Here is a 22588-nt window from a genome sequence, read left to right as displayed (position 1 = left end):
CCCTCCCCATACACGGCCGGTGTCTGCAGTATAAGACGCCTGCATTTGTCCTGGTCAGCGCTGGCACCGATCCGGTCAGATCACCCGTTATGTAATACGGTGAAAAACTACCACAATTGTGGTGGACGCCGCCATCTTGGATGGCCGATCAGCGCTGAACGGTTGCCGTGACAGACCACGAGTCATATATACAGACAGATCAGCAGTAAAGTGAGAGCTGTACTGCAGTAAATTGTATGAGGCATCAGACCTTCTGTCCTGCAGATAACGAGCCTCACACCTCTGCAAACTGAGAAATAAAAAAAAGTTATTGCTTTTGGAATGAGGAGAGTAAAAATAACAAACATGAAAAAGAGGCGAGTCCTGAAGGGGTTAAAAACTATTTTCTAAAATAAATCTTCATATATAATGGTGGCCCCTTAGGCTCTGGTGCGCGTGTGGCCCCTTAGGCTCTGGACGTCCCATTGTCTGGTTTCCTGTATGTCCGGATATTCCGCTTTGTGTGACCTGGCGACGATCTGTGGTATCCAGCACAAACACTCCGGGTGCGGGAAGATAACCCCCTAATGCCATGGTCCATAGAAGCCTCAGCATCAAAGGGGTTATGAGGCACGTGGCTCCCTTGGAGAGGCTCTAGCACCTCATAATATATATATAGCGCATAGTAAAATATAAAAAATAGTCTGCAAGGGAATGGCACAATTGTACTATTTGTTACTTTCTGCTACTAGAAATTTTCCATCTTCCTGGAACATTGCACAGAATATGAAGACCCGGAACACACATTGGGGCTCATTCACTAAGGGTCGTGCTGGACTTTTGTCGTACTGTTTGCCTTTATCGGGGAGGTATAAGCAGCAGCTGCGCTGCTTCCATGCGGCACAAATTAGGGTCCGCTCTGTCGAGCGAACCAACTGATTGGGACTGAGCTCCGTATTTAACTTTAAACTTGTGTCACATGTTAAAGATGCACCACACAATAGATGGGGAACTCCGGCGGACCTGAGCGGGGAAGCGATACATCAGTGCGACCACCGAAGAGCGTCCCATGCCGGAAGACATGTGCATGGACCCTCCGGACATTACCACCTCCCCATCCCTCAGGGAATGGACTCCCCCACACAGTGAGAGAGAGAACTACGGAGCTGCACAGTTCTCTTCCTGCCAGGACAATGCTGGAGACACCACTCTTTCCTGATCTCCTCTGACCTTCCAGAACCCCAGCGATAGCTAGATCCACTATTCTGGACAACCCTACATTGACCTCCTCACTGCCCTAGACCACCAGTGATAACATCCGGAACCCTCAACCTCTTTACTGTGCGACTCATTGGATTATCAGCACCTGATGGCTACCTACCCTCTCAATCCCTATGGAAACAGTACGGGGGGGGGGGGGACTTACTTTCTCACACATGGCGTCTCCGGATGGAAAGTGACCTGGGATGTTCTGCATCAGAGTTTACTTATTATAGGATCCTCGGAGGAGGAGAGAATGATTTAATGTAATCGGGACATAATTAGAGAATTCACAGTGGGGGGCACATACTTTTTCTCCTGACCTTAATTAGAGGGTGGGGTAAAGAAAGGGGAGTGGCCTCAATAATAGGGAGGAGCCCGAAACACAAATAATTCAATTCCCCATCGTCGTTACCACAAGACAAAGATCCACAATTACACAAATAGTCATTTTATTTCCCTTTTTTTTTTTTACTTAATATGAAAAGTAACAAAAAAAGAATCAAGACTGAAATAAATTAAAGCACTGGCTGCGCGTGGAAACATAAGAACGCTCGACCTGCGGAACTAACAAACATCTCTCAGTCTTTTACTTCTGTAATGACCGTTCGTCGTCAGCTCGGAAACAACGAAAATGGAACAAAACGACTCAAAAAATCCCTGAGTGAGGAATATCCCCCCTTCCCATTGTAATCCTGAGCTGTTCAGTTTCCTGGAAAGCTGGGTGACTGCCATGACAGCAGCTGTATGTACAGTATAAGTGCAGAGGGGGGGGGGGTGCTGTAGTCTAGTGCTGGTCACCCAGCTTTTCCAGAAACCAATCACAGGAGACAATTCTCTATAATACTTCACACATCTGGGTCTGGATCCAGCGCTGGGACACCAGGACGGCACCTCAGCTGTGTGCAGGCACCAGCAGGGCAGAGGTTAAAACTCGAAGTCTTCGTTGGTCATGTCGATGGCCCAGGCGAACTTCTCCCTCTGCGTCTTGTTGTAGATCTTCTCGATGGGCACGCCGTACTTCTTACACCTGCAGCAAGGTCATGGGTCACTAATCGCATGTACATCGCCCCCTATAGGAGCGCAACGGGACTACTACTAGCAATAGCAACACTGTGGCTACTCAAGGGTTACACAGAGACCCCCGCTCCTCACCAGGCCACGGTAATCCGGGGGTCCAGATAGTTCAGCTTGGACGTGCCCAGAGCGATCTGCTTGTTCTCCTCCTTGTCGGTGGCCTGAAGCTTCAGCTTCATCAGCTGCTCCTCCAGACGCTCCACCTGCTTCTTCTTTTTCTCCACTTCCCTATAAAGTAAGTTGTCAGCAGTGAAGAGGCGGCCAGACAACCACTACATCACCCATCATCCGCTGAACGACTCTAGTCACATCCACAGCTGCATTTACAATTCTGTCTCCACATCTAGAGCTGCAATAGTCCCAACACATTCTGCATTATACTCCAGTCACACCCAAATCTGTAGTCACAATCCCACCCTCTTCTATACAGTACACAAGCTGCACCCAGAGCAGCAGTCACAGTCACTGCACAGCTCTGGGCAGGACTAGAGAAGTCGCTGCTGGGCTGTAGAGGCGCTCGGCCTCAGACATGGGTGCAGCAGGGGAGCTGCGTACGTCTGTGCGGAGGAGCAGGGGGCGGGTCCTTACTTCTTGTAGCGCTCCGCCTTGTTGTTCTTGTAGTCGGCTTTCGCTTTCTTCAGCTCCTTCTTGGCTTCTTTCAGCTGCTGCTGCTTCGCATCAATCTACAGGGAGAAACAATTAATCAGGTGAGCGCTCCCCCCCCCAAACCAAAGGATGAACCCCAATATCTGGCCAGAGGGGCCGCCCCTTGTTATACCTTCATATACACAGAAAGTTTACATTTTTTCGGATGTGGTAACGCTACAAGTCCCAGATTTCGGAGGGGGCTCTTGAGGGACTAGGGGGTCCTCTCGAGCGCTGGAGACCCTTATGGGTAAGAGTTGGTTTCCGTGAAGGACAATCCCGTAAAGAATTTGGTAGTAAAGGGATGGAAACAATTTAGGGGGTCTAGAAATGACGCACCAGAAGTCAGGGGGGAGGAGTCCCAGATCCAGACCCCCGCACCCCCAGTACCTTTGCCTGTAGGTTTTGCATTGATTTCTCAAAGGTCTTGGGTGGCGCCCTCTGGTGGTTGCACAGCAGCGCTACAGCTCTGTTTGCTCGGTTATAGGACAGGATTTTCGCTGCAACGTTGTCATCAGCTGCGAGAGGAGGAAAGACGTGACAAGCGAATCCCACAATGTGCAGGGGTCGCCCCCATTCATCCTCCCATGGCACAGCCCGGCACTTACGGTTGGTGAGTTCCTTCAGCTGGTTCTGTAGGGTGATGGAGGCGTTGTAGGTTCTGAACACTTTGGCAGTCAGTCCGTCCATCAGGTCCTGGAGGTGTTTGTTAAGGATGGAAGTCTGGAGAAACAAAGATGGCCGCAGTCACCAGCCGCAGAACACAAGGACCTGCTTCACTATAACCAGGGGTGTAACCCAACCCCCCTTCCCCAGCACATGGGAAGTGATCCCCGACCCCCCCCTTCCCCTGCACATGGGAAGTGATCCCCGACCCCGCCTGCCCTATAAGCAGATGTGCGGGTGAACATTAGATCTGTTAGATGCTTTATTGATAAGCAACCACTTGATTGGGGGCAGATAGGGAGGGGTAGAAAGTCACCTGGAAGCAGATTATAGCCACTGACAGCACACGCGCTCAGCTGGGACCAGGTGCATTTATGGGCCCCAGAACCGCTGGCTTTAAAACACTATCACTGCACCAGTAGTTACACCTAGACCCCAGGAGGGGCGCTGTACTCAGGTTCACACAAAGATTTTCTGCCGCCCCTCGTTACTCACATTCAGGCGGTCAAACAAGTCGTCATCCGGGTTCTTCTTCTCCATAAACAGCTTCAGGTTCTTGAACACCTGAGGGGCAGAACACCATATATTATACACACAGACCCAGAGCTGCCAAGAATCAGGAGCTTCTCCAGGAAAAGATCTGGAAAGGGATCCATCAGCAGGTGTGACCCCACAGCCAGTGTTATGTATTGTCCATGGAGAGATGTGTAATCAGACCTCACACTGCTGTGCTCTGTGCTCTCTGCAGCCAGTGTTATGTATTGTCCCTGGAGAGATGTGTAATCAGACCTCACACTGCTGTGCTCTGTGCTCTCTGCAGCCAGTGTTATGTAATGTCCCTGGAGAGATGTGTAATCAGACCTCACACTGCTGTGCTCTGTGCTCTCTGCAGCCAGTGTTATGTATTGTCCCTGGAGAGATGTGTAATCAGACCTCACACTGCTGTGCTCTGTGCTCTCTGCAGCCAGTGTTATGTAATGTCCCTGGAGAGATGTGTAATCAGACGTCATACTGTGGTGCTCTGTGCTCTCTGCAGCCAGTGTTATGTATTGTCCCTGGAGAGATGTGTAATCAGACCTCACACTGCTGTGCTCTGTGCTCTCTGCAGCCAGTGTTATGTATTGTCCCTGGAGAGATGTGTAATCAGACCTCACACTGCTGTGCTCTGTGCTCTCTGCAGCCAGTGTTATGTAATGTCCCTGGAGAGATGTGTAATCAGATCTCACACTGCTGTGCACTGTGCTCTCTGCAGTCAGTGTTATGTATTGTCCCTGGAGAGATGTGTAATCAGATCTCACACTGCTGTGCTCTGTGCTCCCTGCAGCCAGTGTTATGTACTGTCCCAGGAGAGATGTGTAATCAGACCTCACACTGCTGTGCTCTGTGCTCCCTGCAGCCAGTGTTATGTATTGTCCCTGGAGAAATGTGTAATCAGACCTCACACTGCTGTGCTCTGCGCTCTCTGCACCCAGTGTTATGTATTGTCCCTGGAGAAATGTGTAATCATTCTTCACACTGCTGTGCTCTGTGCTTTCTGCAGCCAGTGTTATGTATTGTCCCTGGAGAGATGTGTAATCAGACCTCACACTGCTGTGCTCTGTGCTCTCTGCAGCCAGTGTTATGTAATGTCCCTGGAGAGACGTGTAATCAGACATCACACTGCTGTGCTCTGTGCAGCCAGTGTTATGTAATGTCCCTGGAGAGATGTGTAATCAGACCTCACACTGCTGTGCTCTGTGCTCTCTGCAGCCAGTGTTATGTATTGTCCCTGGAGAGATGTGTAATCAGACCTCACACTGCTGTGCTCTGTGCTCTCTGCAGCCAGTGTTATGTATTGTCCCTGGAGAAATGTGTAATCATTCTTCACACTGCTGTGCTCTGTGCTTTCTGCAGCCAGTGTTATGTATTGTCCCTGGAGAGATGTGTAATCAGACCTCACACTGCTGTGCTCTGTGCTCTCTGCAGCCAGTGTTATGTACTGTCCCTGGAGAGACGTGTAATCAGACATCACACTGCTGTGCTCTGTGCAGCCAGTGTTATGTAATGTCCCTGGAGAGATGTGTAATCAGACCTCACACTGCTGTGCTCTGTGCTCTCTGCAGCCAGTGTTATGTATTGTCCCTGGAGAGATGTGTAATCAGACCTAACACTGCTGTGCTCTGTGCTCTCTGCAGCCAGTGTTATGTATTGTCCCTGGAGAGATGTGTAATCAGACCTCACACTGCTGTGCTCTGTGCTCTCTGCAGCCAGTGTTATGTATTGTCCCTGGAGAGATGTGTAATCAGACCTCACACTGCTGTGCTCTGTGCTCTCTGCAGCCAGTGTTATGTATTGTCCCTTTCCAGACATAATTTTGCTGTCCAGGGACATTTAGAATACGGACCCAACACTACGGACAGCTGAGGTGGGGGACTGCGTTATTGTAGCGAACCCTCAGCTGTGCTGGTTACAGAACAAGCAGAGACCTGGAAAGATTTCCCCTTTACCTCCTTCTCCACCGGGATCTTGTTGTAATATCGGATGGAATCTTTTCCCAAGAAGTCGAACTCCACCACGTACTGCTGTGCGTCCAGCTCCGAGTACAGCTTGATGTGCTCCACGCGCAGGGAGCAGCAGCCCACCGTGTCCGCCGTCTCGCCCTCCTCCTTCTCGTTACCCGCTCTGAGCGCCAGCTGCCGAGGGAAGGAGATGGTCACAGCCAGCGCCAGTACCTTATCTACAAAGTACAGCGCCACCTCCAGCACCAGTACCTTATCTATGAAGTACAGCGCCACCTGCAGTACCACCAGTGCCAGTACCTTATCTATGAAGTACAGCGCCACCTCCAGTACCACCAGTGCCAGTACCTTATCTATGAAGTACAGCGCCACCTGCAGTACCACCAGTGCCAGTACCTTATCTATGAAGTACAGCGCCACCTCCAGTACCACCAGTGCCAGTACCTTATCTATGAAGTACAGCGCCACCTCCAGTACCACCAGTGCCAGTACCTTATCTATGAAGTACAGCGCCACCTCCAGTACCACCAGTGCCAGTACCTTATCTATGAAGTACAGCGCCACCTCCAGTACCACCAGTGCCAGTACCTTATCTATGAAGTACAGCGCCACCTCCAGTACCACCAGTGCCAGTACCTTATCTATGAAGTACAGCGCCACCTCCAGTACCACCAGTGCCAGTACCTTATCTATGAAGTACAGCGCCACCTCCAGTACCACCAGTGCCAGTACCTTATCTATGAAGTACAGCGCCACCTCCAGTACCACCAGTGCCAGTACCTTATCTATGAAGTACAGCGCCACCTCCAGTACCACCAGTGCCAGTACCTTATCTATGAAGTACAGCGCCACCTCCAGTACCAGTACCTTATCTATGAAGTACAGTACCACCTGCAGTACCACCAGTGCCAGTACCTTATCTATGAAGTACAGCGCCACCTCCAGTACCACCAGTGCCAGTACCTTATCTATGAAGTACAGCGCCACCTCCAGTACCACCAGTGCCAGTACCTTATCTATGAAGTACAGCGCCACCTCCAGTACCACCAGTGCCAGTACCTTATCTATGAAGTACAGCGCCACCTCCAGTACCACCAGTGCCAGTACCTTATCTATGAAGTACAGCGCCACCTCCAGTACCACCAGTGCCAGTACCTTATCTATGAAGTACAGCGCCACCTCCAGTACCACCAGTGCCAGTACCTTATCTATGAAGTACAGCGCCACCTCCAGTACCAGTACCTTATCTATGAAGTACAGTACCACCTGCAGTACCACCAGTGCCAGTACCTTATCTATGAAGTACAGCGCCACCTCCAGTACCACCAGTGCCAGTACCTTATCTATGAAGTACAGCGCCACCTCCAGTACCACCAGTGCCAGTACCTTATCTATGAAGTACAGCGCCACCTCCAGTACCACCAGTGCCAGTACCTTATCTATGAAGTACAGCGCCACCACCAGTACCAGTACCTTATCTATGAAGTACAGCGCCACCTCCAGTACCAGTACCTTATCTATGAAGTACAGCGCCACCGCCCGCTGCCGCTTCCTCATCTCGCGGGATTTCCAGTCCAGGCGATACTGAGAGCGGATCTGATCCACCACATTCTTCAGGCGTCGGGCAATCTCGTACTTCTGCCAGTCCTTCTCCCCCTGCAATGGACATGGCCCAAATATGAGGCTGCGATATCAGGGGGGTGTCTATATTTAACCCCTTGTGACATGTGGAGCACAGGAGCCATGACCGTGTCCTAGGGATGGGTAATGTTATTCCCTAGGTCTACAGATCATGGTGACCGGCTGATGGCTAGGGGCGCAGGGGTCAACAAGTCCAGCATAAGCTCACATGGATTTCAGCTGAACTCCATCAGATGCTTGATCTGTTCTCTCCCCCCCCCCCAACTACATGATCATTAGGGGTCCCAGAGGTCAGACCCTCGGCAAGCAGCATAGGCCAACCCCATTATATACAATACATGGTCTAGCCCCCCAAAATTAAAAAGTAAAGCGCTTATTTAAAATCTTAAAGCAGTTTTTGAGGATTGAGTGGGGTTGGCTTCTGCTTCTATCATTGCAGCAGTTTGGAATTGATGGAACTCCCCTTTAATTCATGGTTGTGTCTACATTTCTCACCTTCAGCTTGGAGCTGGGGTTCAGCATGATGTACTTGAAGGATCCCTGCACGTTCTCGGTCCAGGACGCCAGCCAGGTGACCGTGTTGTCGTAACGCACCTCCTTCCACCTGTGTCCAGGGGGCGGCTCTGGGACCTTGGAGTCTCTGAGGATGAGAGGAGGTTGCTCTGATCTCTGAACTACAAGTCTTGGAGATGTACAATGCGGCCACTCACTTGCTGCAGTTTATGATGACATCTTCCGGCAATATCCTCAGCTTTAACATTCCCATCTTGGGATGATCCCCGCGGCCTCGGAACAGCCCTGGGGGCTCAATCTTGAAGTTCCCGATCTTCTCGCGGTGTCCGTCCAGGATACAGAAGCCGTACTCCTCCTGAATCTTATTGGTCTCTTCTTTCAATTTCTTGCAAAATATAAGAGAGAGAAACATAAGTCACAGCCCCAACAACAACAAAGGGTTTACAAACGTACAGTATGTCCCCCCGGGGGGCTCAGTCCCCACCTGCTTCGCCTCTTTGGGTAAGGCTTTCCGGGCCTCATTCTTATCGAAGAAATACTTGTGTATCTCAGAGAAGTCGCACTTGTGTAGCTGTTTGATGTTCTTTTGCTCTTCTTTGGTCATTTGCTAAATGGGAACAGATATTGAGGTCAATGTAGATCTCCGCCACATCCCCTCATCAGCCACAGAGGATATGGAGGCAGCGGCGGCTCCGTGTACTATACACATGACCTCGAGAGGATTCTGTATGATCACCCCTGACCTGGATCCAATGGCCGAGCAGCAGGGTCCCTATACACGGCTATCCATAGGATCTACATATAAACACTTACAGACTTCCAATCAGTGTAGAAATTCTTCTGAAATATTTCCTTTGTGGTGTATTCGTGGTCCAGCATCTTCCCGTAGAAAGTGGCCACTTCCTCGGCGGCGGGGCTCAGCTTCATGGGTTGTCCTGCAGAGAAGAGAGCAGGGAACCGGGTAACACTACATCTACTGTATGACACCGCTGAGACATCTCCATCCCCATACATACATCTCTATAGAGTGAGTGCAATCCATGGCCCCTTCAGATGGAGAGCTATAGATAAGTGGGGTTCAGGCCTAAGACCTCTAGTTAAACCCCATGATCAGTATCAGATCAGTGGGGGCCTGACAGCCAGACCCCAGACCGATGGCTCTGCCAGGGAACAGAGAAAGCCTTCTTGCCACTGTGTAGCGGCCATGGTGGGGTGTAGTGCCCTGACATGGCCACTATATGGAGGGATGGCGCCAGACACATAAGGTGCCCAGAACAGTGGATTGATGTTGGACTGAATGTATATAAACACTTATGAACCAGGCAGCTCAGGATGAACAGAACTATTAAAGGGGTTGAAATACAAGTCTGCTTTCATCCAAAGCTCCTGCACACAAGGTAACGGCTCATCTCTATACAGCGGAGATGTGATACCTTGTTCTCAGCCCCTCTCAGGGACACGTCCTCACTCACCATCATAGTAGAAGTTCACATCGTCTGGAAGCGGCTCGTATGCGGGGGCAAAGTACGGACCCCGATGCTCCAGGAACTTCCACTTCACTCCATCCTCATGGTTCTTCTCCTCCCACCTACGATACAAAACCAGTGCAAGACGTATACATCTACATTACTGGACTACTCTGCTCTGATACAATGTAACAAGGTGATTATGGATGTATACAGCCAGCAGTTATAAACCAGGAGGTTTCCACTCAATGCCAGCAAGCAGAGGAACTGACACACATTGTGGCAGAAAGCAGAAGAAGATTGTAGCATCAGTCTCCCTGTGTGCGATATATAGTGTATGTATATGTGCTCACCAGGGTCCGGCTCCCTGCTCCTGTATATAGCAGGTATACAGCCCACTCCCCCTCACCAGGGTCCGGCTCCCTGCTCCTGTATATAGCAGGTATACAGCCCCACTCCCCCACACCAGGGTCCGGCTCCCTGCTCCTGTATATAGCAGGTATACAGCCACACTCCTCCTCACCAGGGTCCGGCTCCCTGCTCCTGTATATAGCAGGTATACAGCCCCACTCCCCCCTCACCAGGGTCCGGCTCCCTGCTCCTGTATATAGCAGGTATACAGCCCCACTCCCCCTCACCAGGGTCCGGCTCCCTGCTCCTGTATATAGCAGGTATACAGCCCCACTCCCCCTCACCAGGGTCCGGCTCCCTGCTCCTGTATATAGCAGGTATACAGCCACACTCCCCCTCACCAGGGTCCAGCTCCCTGCTCCTGTATATAGCAGGTATACAGCCACACTCCCCCTCACCAGGGTCCGGCTCCCTGCTCCTGTATATAGCAGGTATACAGCCACACTCCCCCTCACCAGGGTCCGGTTCCCTGCTCCTGTATATAGCAGGTATACAGCCCCACTCCCCCTCACCAGGGTCCGGCTCCCTGCTCCTGTATATAGCAGGTATACAGCCCCACTCCCCCTCACCAGGGTCCAGCTCCCTGCTCCTGTATATAGCAGGTATATGGCCCCACTCCCCCTCACCAGGGTCCGGCTCCCTGCTCCTGTATATATAGCAGGTATATAGCCCCACTCCCCCTCACCAGGGTAAGGCTCCCTGCTTATGTATATAGCAGGTATACAGCCCCACTCCCCCCTCACCAGGGTACGGCTCCCTGCTCCTGTATATAGCAGGTATACAGCCCCACTACCCCCTCACCAGGGTACGGCTCCCTGCCCCTGTATATAGCAGGTATACAGCCCCACTCCCCCTCACCAGGGTCCGGCTCCCTGCTCCTGTATATAGCAGGTATACAGCCCCACTACCCCCTCACCAGGGTCCGGCTCCCTGCTCCTGTATATAGCAGGTATACAGCCCCACTACCCCCTCACCAGGGTACGGCTCCCTGCTCCTGTATATAGCAGGTATACAGCCCCACTACCCCCTCACCAGGGTACGGCTCCCTGCTCCTGTATATAGCAGGTATACAGCCCCACTCCCCCTCACCAGGGTCCGGCTCCCTGCTCCTGTATATAGCAGGTATACAGCCCCACTCCCCCTCACCAGGGTCCGGCTCCCTGCTCCTGTATATAGCAGGTATACAGCCCCACTCCCCCTCATCAGGGTACGGCTCCCTGCTCCTGTATATAGCAGGTATACAGCCCCACTCCCCCTCATCAGGGTCCAGCTCCCTGCTCCTGTACAGCCCCAATCCCCCACACAAGGGTACGGCTCCCTGCTCCTGTATATAGCAGGTATACAGCCCCACTCCCCCTCATCAGGGTCCAGCTCCCTGCTCCTGTACAGCCCCAATCCCCCACACAAGGGTACGGCTCCCTGCTCCTGTATATAGCAGGTATACAGCCCCACTCCCCCTCATCAGGGTCCAGCTCCCTGCTCCTGTACAGCCCCAATCCCCCACACAAGGGTACGGCTCCCTGCTCCTGTATATAGCAGGTATACAGCCACACTCCCCCTCACCAGGATCTGGCAGCCGGCTCATTGCTCCCCGCTTGCAGGGCTCTCACAGTCAGGAGCCTCGGTCGGGGGCTGCAGCGGGTCCTGAGTACACACCACAGTCTGCAGCCATTGCTGAGCATGTCACATACACAGCGCCCGCCACACACATGTCTGCAGCACTGAGGAGACACTTCCTGCAGAGCAGCCAATCAGATCACAGCCCTGCCAGCTGCATGCTGGGAGCTGTAGTTTTATGATAAACAAGGTCATGGAGGAGAACACCACCGACAACAGACATTACCTCCACGTATTTAACCCCTTCATGAACACTGCTGCACTTTATGTTTGGAAACTAATTTCAGCAGCTCAGATTTTAAGCAATTTAGTCATTAACTCCTTCAGGACCTAAACTTTATTTTCCGTATGACAGGGATAGGGTTAACATTACATCTTGTATAAATAAATTACAAAAAGACCCAAACAATCCCACTCTACTTGCATGATGATTTATATGGGGGGCTTCTGATATAATTAAGCACTGACCCCTCAGGATCAGAACAGGTTCCCTATTTGAGCACAGCAGGGGTAGGGCTGCACCAACGCTTCCATGAATCGCTAGACCCTCCAATCTGGGTGCGGCATTTATAGCACCAGGGGCTCGGCCAATAACCAGCACCCAATGTGTTGCATTTAAACAACGCAAAACACAGGGTGCTGCTTACCAGTCGCACGTATTTCAGTGAAAACGGAAATGCAATTGGGCCGAGCCCAAGTTGTTTGCATTGAGTTTGTAAACGCAATACAAAAGCCACATGTGACTGCACCTTCTCTATCGCATCATAGATCGGGCTGCACCCATGAGCTGTGTACTAAGAACGAGACTGATCCCTATAGCAGGAAGCCTCTCCTATGCGGCAGGGCCGGGAGTGTCGCGACTGATTGCTATTCTATGAGGAAGCGATTACAGGAGGTAAACACACGAGTTCAGCCCTGGAGGGGATGGATTCTCCAGGACCGGCCTCACGCGTCATTGTATTTGCAGAGCGATCAGTGACAATGAAATGGATGGTGATACAAGGGAAGGTGTAGACACAAAGAATGATAACCTAAGAATCTAGCAGAACACTACCCCCATCATCCACCATGGCTACCGTGACCCCTGACCTCATGTGCACGCACCATTTCCACTTGGACTCCTCTTGCTTTTCCTCCTTGATCCTCTTGGCTTTGGTCTCTCCTTCCTTACCCGCAGTCTTCCTCTTTTTACTCTTTGCCTTCTCCTTGCCCTCGGGATCAGGCTTTGGTTTCTTTTGTCCGGGCCCCGGTTCCTCCTCCTCGTCTTCTAGTTCCCTCTTTATCCCTTTAGTTTCTTCGCAATTCTCTTCCCTTTTGTGGTCTTTCTTGTTGTGCTTCTTACTCTCATCCTTTTGCTTTATTTCCTCTGTTTCCTTCTTGATGCGGGACTTCCCCTTGGAGAGGTCCTTGGATTTATGCTTCTTGTCTTCGGTCTGGGATTCCTGGAATAAGTCGAGGTCCACTAGGATCCTCTTCACGGGGCTTCCTTTGATGTCACTTTCCTTCTCTTTCTTCACCCGCTTCTCATGTTTGCTTCTCTGTGAATGGTCCTTGTGTTTGTCCTCCTTGGAGTGGTCCTTGTGTTTGTCCTCCTTGGAGTGGTCCTTGTGTTTGTCCTCCTTGGAGTGGTCCTTGTGTTTGTCCTCCTTGGAGTGGTCCTTGTGTTTGTCCTCCTTGGAGTGGTCCTTGTGTTTGTCCTCCTTGGAGTGGTCCTTGTGTTTGTCCTCCTTGGCGTGGTCCTTGTGTTTGTCCTCCTTGGCGTGGTCCTTGTGTTTGTCCTCCTTGGCGTGGTCCTTGTGTTTGTCCTCCTTGGACTTGGAGTGGTCCTTGTGCTTCTCCTTGCTGCTGTTCTTGGAGCCGGTCCCTGTAGTCTTCTCCTTGTGGTCTTCCTTCTTGATCCTGTCCTTTGCTTTCTCCTGTGTCTCGCCCTTCTCAGTTCCCACCTTGTCTTTCCTCTTGGGATGGTCCTTCACATCTTCGTTATGCTCCTTTAGTTTCTTCTCTTCTCCGCCTCTTTGGTCTCGTTTTTTAGACGATTCCTTAAAGTTTTCTTTCTCTTTGTAGACTTTGTCTCCAACATTACTCCTGGAGTCCTTGGGTTCTCTCAGTTGATCTCTATCGTTCTCCGATTGCTCCTCATGGTCAGGCGGATCACCGCGCACATCTGCGGCGTGGTCCGGTGCGTCAATACTGTGATCAGAAATCCTATGAGACAACTAGAGAAGTAAAGTGTTAGTTATCACCCATCCTAAGAATAGAAGATAACATGGAAATACAGATAGACCTCTTTAATATCACTAGGAGTCATCCTATATTATTAGATGCCTGCCCTATCGCTGCAGCAGACACAATGCTAGGCAATGGGTCCCAACTGATCTGATATTGATGACCAATCAATTTCATTTATTTTTTTTATTCCTGAAATAGACCTGGGAATATACAGGTTTACATGGGTCGTATATGACTTCTTAAAAGGGGATGAGTCACCAAAAGAATACATCCCTCACGTGTCCTGGAAGCCATCGCATAGCAGGGGATGTGGACCTGTCCTCCATTCTGCATGTGGCTCTATAGGAGACAGCCAGTCCCCTGATCTCTCAAATGTTGCAGGTCCTACACACAAACCTTACCATGATCTTGTTTCTTTTAGGGCAAACCCCATTTAGTTTTCAATTCTTAAAGGGGGAGTTTGAAGTTCAACATGTATCCCCTATCATACAGGATCTATGTGAAGGTGTCTGACAGCCAATACCCCCCTCGATCATCACAACAATCCCCTCTAGTCCAGCAGGACATCTGGATTATAAAACCTTTTCACTCTTTCAGGGGAATCTTCGAGACCCCTTTAGGTTCCTTGCAGATCTGAACCATCATCACATGGGGATTAGACTCCATAACCACTGATTGATGGGATTTTCCCTTGATGCCAGTGCTGCTCCTCTGCTGCTCTACACCATGAGGGTGTGATGTGTCCAAGACTGTGCTGTGTATATACCCAAGTAGCGCAGTCACTTGCCCCCCCACGTACCTCTTGCTCCTTGCTGTTACGGTGCTTCTTCCTGTCCTCAGAGTCCTCTTGTGGCAAGTTGCTGTTCTCATCTACCCCGGAGGTTGTTCTCGGTAACCTAGGACAGAGGGATGAAGGATTAGTCCCAAATTATTAGCCAGTGTTTCAGCCTTCAAGGACTAGGAGATAGCATCTTTTTATCAGCATCTCTAGATGTGCCGTGATGTGAGCCCAAGATCTGGTCTATAAAGATACGTAACGTCTAAGAATAGAGTCTATAGAATGTGGCTTATGGGACGTACAAGTCCACATCTGTGATATTCATCTTCATCGCTTTTCCAGGAGAAGGACTGGAATCCTCCCAATATTCCAAGGAGCTACAGACAAATAACGTAAAGACCCAATGACCTCAGTCTCAACGCCTCAAAGGCTGGCAAAATGGGGTAACCATAGAGTCTGGATGTAGAGGTCACCAGAACAGAAACATCAGGGGTCTCTGCAGTCAGACCCCCATGACAGCACTTAACCTTCTAGTGTAGGGGGATACATATGACCTAAGAAATAGGGCTAGAAATGAAAGGGGCTTCGCTGCAATACTACCCCTAGCCTCAGGGGGAGCAGTGCAAGGCTTGGCATATGCACCTCATTTACACAATAAGGGGGTGCATGAATGTGTGCAGTCAGAGAGAATTCTCTATACACATTTACATGTGTAAGACCTGTGCGGTCTGACCCACAGAAAAAAAACTTAGCAGCATCCTATATCTTTTCAGATCCTGCAGCAATAGGACATAAAGGGGTCTTACAAGGGGCCTCATTATCGCCAACTACATGACCTGGACTAGATGGGATCTTACCTGGACACGACGTCCTCCTGCAGCAGCGTCTCTGAGGCCTGGGCAGAGTCGACCTGCAGGGAATAAGTTATATGACAGCTCAGAAGTTAGGGGGTCAGAGGATCTTTCTGTGCTTCGGCCTCTGTACACACTGCGTCTCTCACCTCTGTGCATCCATTGTGTGACCGCTGATGGGGAGATGGCTCCTTCTTGCCGGGATCCTCCTCAATTTGTTCTCTTTTTTGGTCTCCATTAAACGTTCTCCTCCTGCACGAGATATGAAGGTATTATGGCGCCACCTGCAGGCCGAGAAGAGGTAATGCAGGGCAGAAGTACAAGATGGAAAGTGATGAGATAGATAAGGGTCCATACACTCTGGTCACATGACAGAGATCCCTTAACAGGACCCAGAACAGAGAGCATACAGGTCTGGGGTCCCTTTACTCCTGGCAGCCCTGTACCTTGTATAAGCAACATCCTCCGGTTACCTGTGCGGGTCAGGATTGGAGCGGGACCCGTCCACCATACACTGTGTCCGGTTTATCTTCACAGGCTTGCTGGGGCCCCTGGGGCTCTACAATACACAGAGAAGACTTTCATAACACTGGTTGTATCCTGTTACCCAGTTCCAGATCTCCTGCACCTTGTATAATAAGCTGCTGTGCTCTGCAGTCACCACTAGGGGGAGCCGAGCGCTCTCACTACTGAACCATGTACAAGGAGCTCCCCCAGTGGTGGTCTCAGGTACAGCACCCTGGGACATGGATATAGAGAGAGGGATCCTCAGGACCTGCCATCAAGGGCTCACACCTGGGGGTCCAACCGGGGGTCTCACAATCCGGGGGACTCACCATTCACTTAGCGAGTGCAGAGAATAGAGAAACTAAGGGGGGGGGGGGGGAAGAATATGTAATGAGCCCCGAAGCATAAGAGCGGCAGCCAATGGGGAGACCCAACCCCCAAACACATTCATGGTCCATGGACACATTAGTAGCAGAAGACCCCAACACATCTAACCACAGGGGGCACAACCACATCCCAACCGTACCAGCTCAGAGCCCCCCGACAGCTGCTGCAGAACATCCTCAGCCACCATCATCACCTGCAAGAAGAAAGACACAATCAGTACAATCTATTACTCTCTGTTATCAGCCATTACACCCCGGGGAGAGGAGACTGTACAGGGGGATACAATCTATTACTCTCTGTTATCAGCCATTACATCCCAGGGGAGGAGACTGTACAGGGGGATACAATCTATTACTCTCTGTTATCAGCCATTACATCCCGGGGAGAGGAGACTGTACAGGGGGGGATACAATCTATTACTCTCTGTTATCAGCCATTACACCCCGGGGAGAGGAGACTGTACAGGGGGATACAATCTATTACTCTCTGTTATCAGCCATTACATCCCAGGGGAGGAGACTGTACAGGGGGATACAATCTATTACTCTCTGTTATCAGCCATTACATCCCGGGGAGAGGAGACTGTACAGGGGGGGATACAATCTATTACTCTCTGTTATCAGCCACTACATCCCGGGGAGAGGAGACTGTACAGGGGGGATACAATCTATTACTCTCTGTTATCAGCCATTACACCCCGGGGAGAGGAGACTGTACAGGGGGGATACAATCTATTACTCTCTGTTATCAGCCATTACATCCCGGGGAGAGGAGACTGTACAGGGGGGGATACAATCTATTACTCTCTGTTATCAGCCATTACATCCCGGGGAGAGGAGACTGTACAGGAGGGATACAATCTATTACTCTATGTTATCAGCCATTACACCCCGGGGAGAGGAGACTGTACAGGGGGGGATACAATCTATTACTCTCTGTTATCAGCCATTACATCCCGGGGAGAGGAGACTGTACAGGGGGGATACAATCTATTACTCTCTGTTATCAGCCATTACATCCCGGGGAGAGGAGACTGTACAGGGGGGATACAATCTATTACTCTCTGTTATCAGCCATTACACCCCGGGGAGAGGAGACTGTACAGGGGGGATACAATCTATTACTCTCTGCTATCAGCCATTACATCCCGGGGAGAGGAGACTGTACAGGGGGATACAATCTATTACTCTCTGTTATCAGCCATTACACCCCGGGGAGAGGAGACTGTACAGGGGGATACAATCTATTACTCTCTGTTATCAGCCATTACACCCCGGGGAGAGGAGACTGTACAGGGGGGGGGGGGGGGGGTACAATCTATTACTCTCTGTTATCAGCCATTACACCCCGGGGAGAGGAGACTGTACAGGGGGGGATACAATCTATTACTCTCTGTTATCAGCCATTACACCCCGGGGAGAGGAGACTGTACAGGGGGGGATACAATCTATTACTCTCTGTTATCAGCCATTACACCCCGGGGAGAGGAGACTGTACAGGGGGGGATACAATCTATTACTCTCTGTTATCAGCCATTACACCCCGGGGAGAGGAGACTGTACAGGGGGGATACAATCTATTACTCTCTGCTATCAGCCATTACATCCCGGGGAGAGGAGACTGTACAGGGGGATACAATCTATTACTCTCTGTTATCAGCCATTACATCCCGGGGAGAGGAGACTGTACAGGGGGGATACAATCTATTACTCTCTGTTATCAGCCATTACATCCCGGGGAGAGGAGACTGTACAGGGGGATACAATCTATTACTCTCTGTTATCAGCCATTACACCCCGGGGAGAGGAGACTGTACAGGGGGATACAATCTATTACTCTCTGTTATCAGCCATTACACCCCGGTTTACACCCCGGGGAGAGGAGATGTACAGGGGGGGAGGATACAATCTTACTCTCTGTTATAGCATTACACCCCGGGAGAGGAGACTGTACAGGGGGGGAGTACAATCTATTACTCTCTGTTATCAGCCATTAAACCCCGGGGAGAGAGACTGGTACAGGGGGGATACAATCTATTACTCTCTTATCAGCCATTACACCCGGGAGAGGAGACTGTACAGGGGGGATACAATCTATTACTCTCTGTTATCAGCCATTACATCCCGGGGAGAGGAGACTGTACAGGGGGGGATACAATCTATTACTCTCTGTTATCAGCCATTACACCCCGGGGAGAGGAGACTGTACAGGGGGGATACAATCTATTACTCTCTGTTATCAGCCATTACACCCCGGGGAGAGGAGACTGTACAGGGGGGATACAATCTATTACTCTCTGTTATCAGCCATTACACCCCGGGGAGAGGAGACTGTACAGGGGGGGATACAATCTATTACTCTCTGTTATCAGCCATTACACCCCGGGGAGAGGAGACTGTACAGGGGGGGATACAATCTATTACTCTCTGTTATCAGCCATTACACCCCGGGGAGAGGAGACTGTACAGGGGGATACAATCTATTACTCTCTGCTATCAGCCATTACATCCCGGGGAGAGGAGACTGTACAGGGGGGATACAATCTATTACTCTCTGTTATCAGCCATTACATCCCGGGGAGAGGAGACTGTACAGGGGGATACAATCTATTACTCTCTGTTATCAGCCATTACATCCCGGGGAGAGGAGACTGTACAGGGGGGATACAATCTATTACTCTCTGTTATCAGCCATTACACCCGGGGAGGGAGACTGTACAGGGGGGATACAATCTATTACTCTCTGTTATCAGCCATTACACCCCGGGGAGAGGAGACTGTACAGGGGGATACAATCTATTACTCTCTGTTATCAGCCATTACACCCCGGGGAGAGGAGACTGTACAGGGGGGGGATACAATCTATTACTCTCTGTTATCAGCCATTACATCCCGGGGAGAGGAGACTGTACAGGAGGGATACAATCTATTACTCTCTGTTATCAGCCATTACACCCCGGGGAGAGGAGACTGTACAGGGGGATACAATCTATTATTCTCTGTTATCAGCCATTACATCCCAGGGAGAGGAGACTGTACAGGGGGGATACAATCTATTACTCTCTGTTATCAGCCATTACATCCCGGGGAGAGGAGACTGTACAGGGGGGGATACAATCTATTACTCTCTGTTATCAGCCATTACACCCCGGGGAGAGGAGACTGTACAGGGGGAATACAATCTATTACTCTCTGTTATCAGCCATTACATCCCGGGGAGAGGAGACTGTACAGGGGGGATACTATCTATTACTCTCTGTTATCAGCCATTACATCCTGGGGAGAGGAGACTGTACAGGGGGGATACAATCTATTACTCTCTGTTATCAGCCATTACATCCCGGGGAGAGGAGACTGTACAGGGGGGATACAATCTATTACTCTCTGTTATCAGCCATTACATCCCGGGGAGAGGAGACTGTACAGGGGGGGGGGATACAATCTATTACTCTCTGTTATCAGCCATTACACCCCGGGGAGAGGAGACTGTACAGGGGGATACAATCTATTACTCTCTGTTATCAGCCATTACACCCCGGGGAGAGGAGACTGTACGGGGGGGGGATACAATCTATTACTCTCTGTTATCAGCCATTACATCCCGGGGAGAGGAGACTGTACAGGGGGGGGGGGGGGGGATACAATCTATTACTCTCTGTTATCAGCCATTACATCCCAGGGAGAGGAGACTCTACAGGGGGGGGATACAATCTATTACTCTCTGTTATCAGCCATTACATCCCGGGGAGAGGAGACTGTACAGGGGGGAATACAATCTATTACTCTCTGTTATCAGCCATTACATCCCGGGGAGGGGAGACTGTACAGGGGGGAATACAATCTATTACTCTCCGTTATCAGCCATTACATCCCGGGGAGAGGAGACTGTACAGGGGGGGATACAATCTATTACTCTCTGTTATCAGCCATTACATCCCGGGGAGAGGAGACTGTACAGGGGGGATACAATCTATTACTCTCCGTTATCAGCCATTACATCCCGGGGAGAGGAGACTGTACATGGGGGATACAATCTATTAATCTCTGTTATCAGCCATTACATCCCGGGGAGAGGAGACTGTACAGGGGGATACAATCTATTACTCTCTGTTATCAGCCATTACATCCCGGGGAGAGGAGACTGTACAGGGGGGATACAATCTATTACTCTCCGTTATCAGCCATTACATCCCGGGGAGAGGAGACTGTACAGGGGGGATACAATCTATTACTCTCCGTTATCAGCCATTACATCCCGGGGAGAGGAGACTGTACAGGGGGGATACAATCTATTACTCTCTGTTATCAGCCATTACACCCCGGGAAGAGGAGACTGTACAGGGGGGATACAATCTATTACTCTCTGTTATCAGCCATTACACTCCGGGGAGAGGAGACTGTACAGGGGGGGATACAATCTATTACTCTCTGTTATCAGCCATTACATCCTGGGGAGAGGAGACTGTACAGGGGGGATACAATCTATTACTCTCTGTTATCAGCCATTACATCCCGGGGAGAGGAGACTGTACAGGGGGGGATACAATCTATTACTCTCTGTTATCAGCCATTACACCCCGGGGAGAGGAGACTATACAGGGGGGATACAATCTATTACTCTCTGTTATCAGCCATTACATCCCGGGGAGAGGAGACTGTACAGGGGGATATAATCTATTACTCTCTGTTATCAGCCATTACACCCCGGGGAGAGGAGACTATACAGGGGGGATACAATCTATTACTCTCTGTTATCAGCCATTACATCCCGGGGAGAGGAGACTGTACAGGGGGGATACAATCTATTACTCTCTGTTATCAGCCATTACACCCCGGGGAGAGGAGACTGTACAGGGGGGATACAATCTATTACTCTCTGTTATCAGCCATTACACCCCGGGGAGAGGAGACTGTACAGGGGGATACAATCTATTACTCTCTGTTATCTGTCACGGCTGGTTTCCCCCGGTTCCGCCTCCCTCCATGCGGTCAGACATTACTCCGGGCCTGGTAGCTGTAGTAGCGGTCACCCAGCTTTCCCCGGTGTCTCTCTTGGTCACTCACCTGACATCCCCCGCTCACCCTCACACCGCGTCTCCCCGGATCTCCCGCTCTCGGAAGCTCCGCCTCTGCGGGACGTGACGTCACACGCAACGCCGCTGAACGGGTCGTAAGCGTAGTACGACCTGACGTCAGAGAACGGCCCGACTCCAGGTGACCGAGGAACTACAAGTCCCAGAATTCCTATCAAGAGCAAGAATTAAAGAAAAACTAATACCGCATCTTCCACCCTCACCGGGCGCTCTCTCTCCCCCCTGCGCTGTATACGGGGGGCGCTCTCACTCCCCTGCGCTGTATACGGGGGGCGCTCTCTCCTGTGCGCTGTATACGGGGGGCGCTCTCTCCCCTGCGCTGTATACGGGGGCGCTCTCTCCCCTGCGCTGTATACGGGGGCGCTCTCTCCCCTGCGCTGTATACGGGGGCGCTCTCTCCCCTGCGCTGTATACGGGGGCGCTCTCTCCCGTGCGCTGTATACGGGGGGCGCTCTCTCCTGTGCGCTGTATACGGGGGCGCTCTCTCCCGTGCGCTGTATACGGGGGCGCTCTCTCCTGTGCGCTGTATACGGGGGCGCTCTCTCCCCTGCGCTGTATACGGGGGCGCTCTCTGCTGTGCGCTGTATACGGGGGCGCTCTCTCCCCTGCGCTGTATACGGGGGGCGCTCTCTCCCCTGCGCTGTATACGGGGGGCGCTCTCTCTCCTGCGCTGTATACGGGGGGGGCGCTCTCTCTCCTGTGCGCTGTATACGGGGGGCGCTCTCTCTCCTGTGCGCTGTATACGGGGGCGCTCTCTCTCCTGTGCGCTGTATACGGGGGCGCTCTCTCTCCCATGCGCTGTATACGGGGGCCGCTCTCTCTCCCCTGCGCTGTATACGGGGGCCGCTCTCTCTCCCCTGCGCTGTATACGGGGGCCGCTCTCTCTCCCCTGCACTGTATACGGGGGCCGCTCTCTCTCCCCTGCACTGTATACGGGGGGCGCTCTTTCCCGTGCGCTGTATACGGGGGGC

At 51.2% G+C, this 22588-nt stretch overlaps 1 protein-coding gene and 1 long non-coding RNA gene across 4 annotated transcripts in view; one reads left to right on the top strand and one right to left on the bottom strand.

Annotated features, from left to right (window-relative positions):
• LOC140132352 (uncharacterized) overlaps nt 1-15238 on the top strand; it is a 35287-nt gene extending 20049 nt beyond the window's left edge. Inside the window, exon 3 of the long non-coding RNA XR_011855596.1 lies at nt 15123-15238. This is a non-coding gene — a long non-coding RNA (uncharacterized lncRNA). The remainder of the gene's footprint in view (nt 1-15122) is intronic.
• On the bottom strand, nt 1675-21778 carry TOP1MT (DNA topoisomerase I mitochondrial). 3 transcript variants are annotated; one of them, XM_072151007.1, is made up of 20 exons: nt 21589-21778; nt 16665-16718; nt 16105-16190; nt 15781-15883; nt 15638-15690; nt 14802-14898; nt 12878-13989; nt 9752-9867; nt 9093-9214; nt 8764-8886; nt 8477-8664; nt 8262-8406; nt 7638-7781; nt 6114-6299; nt 4123-4191; nt 3570-3684; nt 3352-3479; nt 2905-2999; nt 2395-2544; nt 1675-2269 (listed from the first exon to the last, which is right to left on the bottom strand). In XM_072151007.1, exons 2-20 carry the CDS (start codon nt 16713-16715, stop codon nt 2167-2169), a joined length of 3186 nt encoding a protein of 1061 aa, XP_072007108.1. In that variant the 5' UTR covers nt 16716-16718; nt 21589-21778; the 3' UTR covers nt 1675-2166. The 3 variants fall into 3 exon arrangements, with proteins under 3 accessions (XP_072007108.1, XP_072007109.1, XP_072007110.1); XM_072151008.1 differs by lacking the exon at nt 21589-21778 and adding an exon at nt 21461-21558; XM_072151009.1 differs by lacking the exons at nt 12878-13989; nt 14802-14898; nt 15638-15690; ... (2 more) ...; nt 16665-16718; nt 21589-21778 and adding an exon at nt 11720-11877.
• Nucleotides 21779-22588: the final 810 nt, after the last annotated feature.

This window comes from Engystomops pustulosus, chromosome 5, assembly GCF_040894005.1.
Source record: "Engystomops pustulosus chromosome 5, aEngPut4.maternal, whole genome shotgun sequence".
Taxonomy (NCBI): Eukaryota; Metazoa; Chordata; class Amphibia; order Anura; family Leptodactylidae; genus Engystomops; species Engystomops pustulosus.
This window is presented reverse-complemented; position numbering and strand designations above follow the sequence as displayed.

Excerpts from the sequence above, each read along its gene's own strand:
- TOP1MT (XM_072151007.1), bottom strand. The coding sequence starts at position 16,715 with ATGATGGTGGCTGAGGATGTTCTGCAGCAGCTGTCGGGGGGCTCTGAG. Across the intron at positions 15,884-16,104 it reads TCCAATCCTGACCCGCACAG|GAGGAGAACGTTTAATGGAG; the intron begins GTAACCGGAGGA and ends TATCTCGTGCAG. Across the intron at positions 2,270-2,394 it reads CCCCGGATTACCGTGGCCTG|GTGTAAGAAGTACGGCGTGC; the intron begins GTGAGGAGCGGG and ends ACCTTGCTGCAG.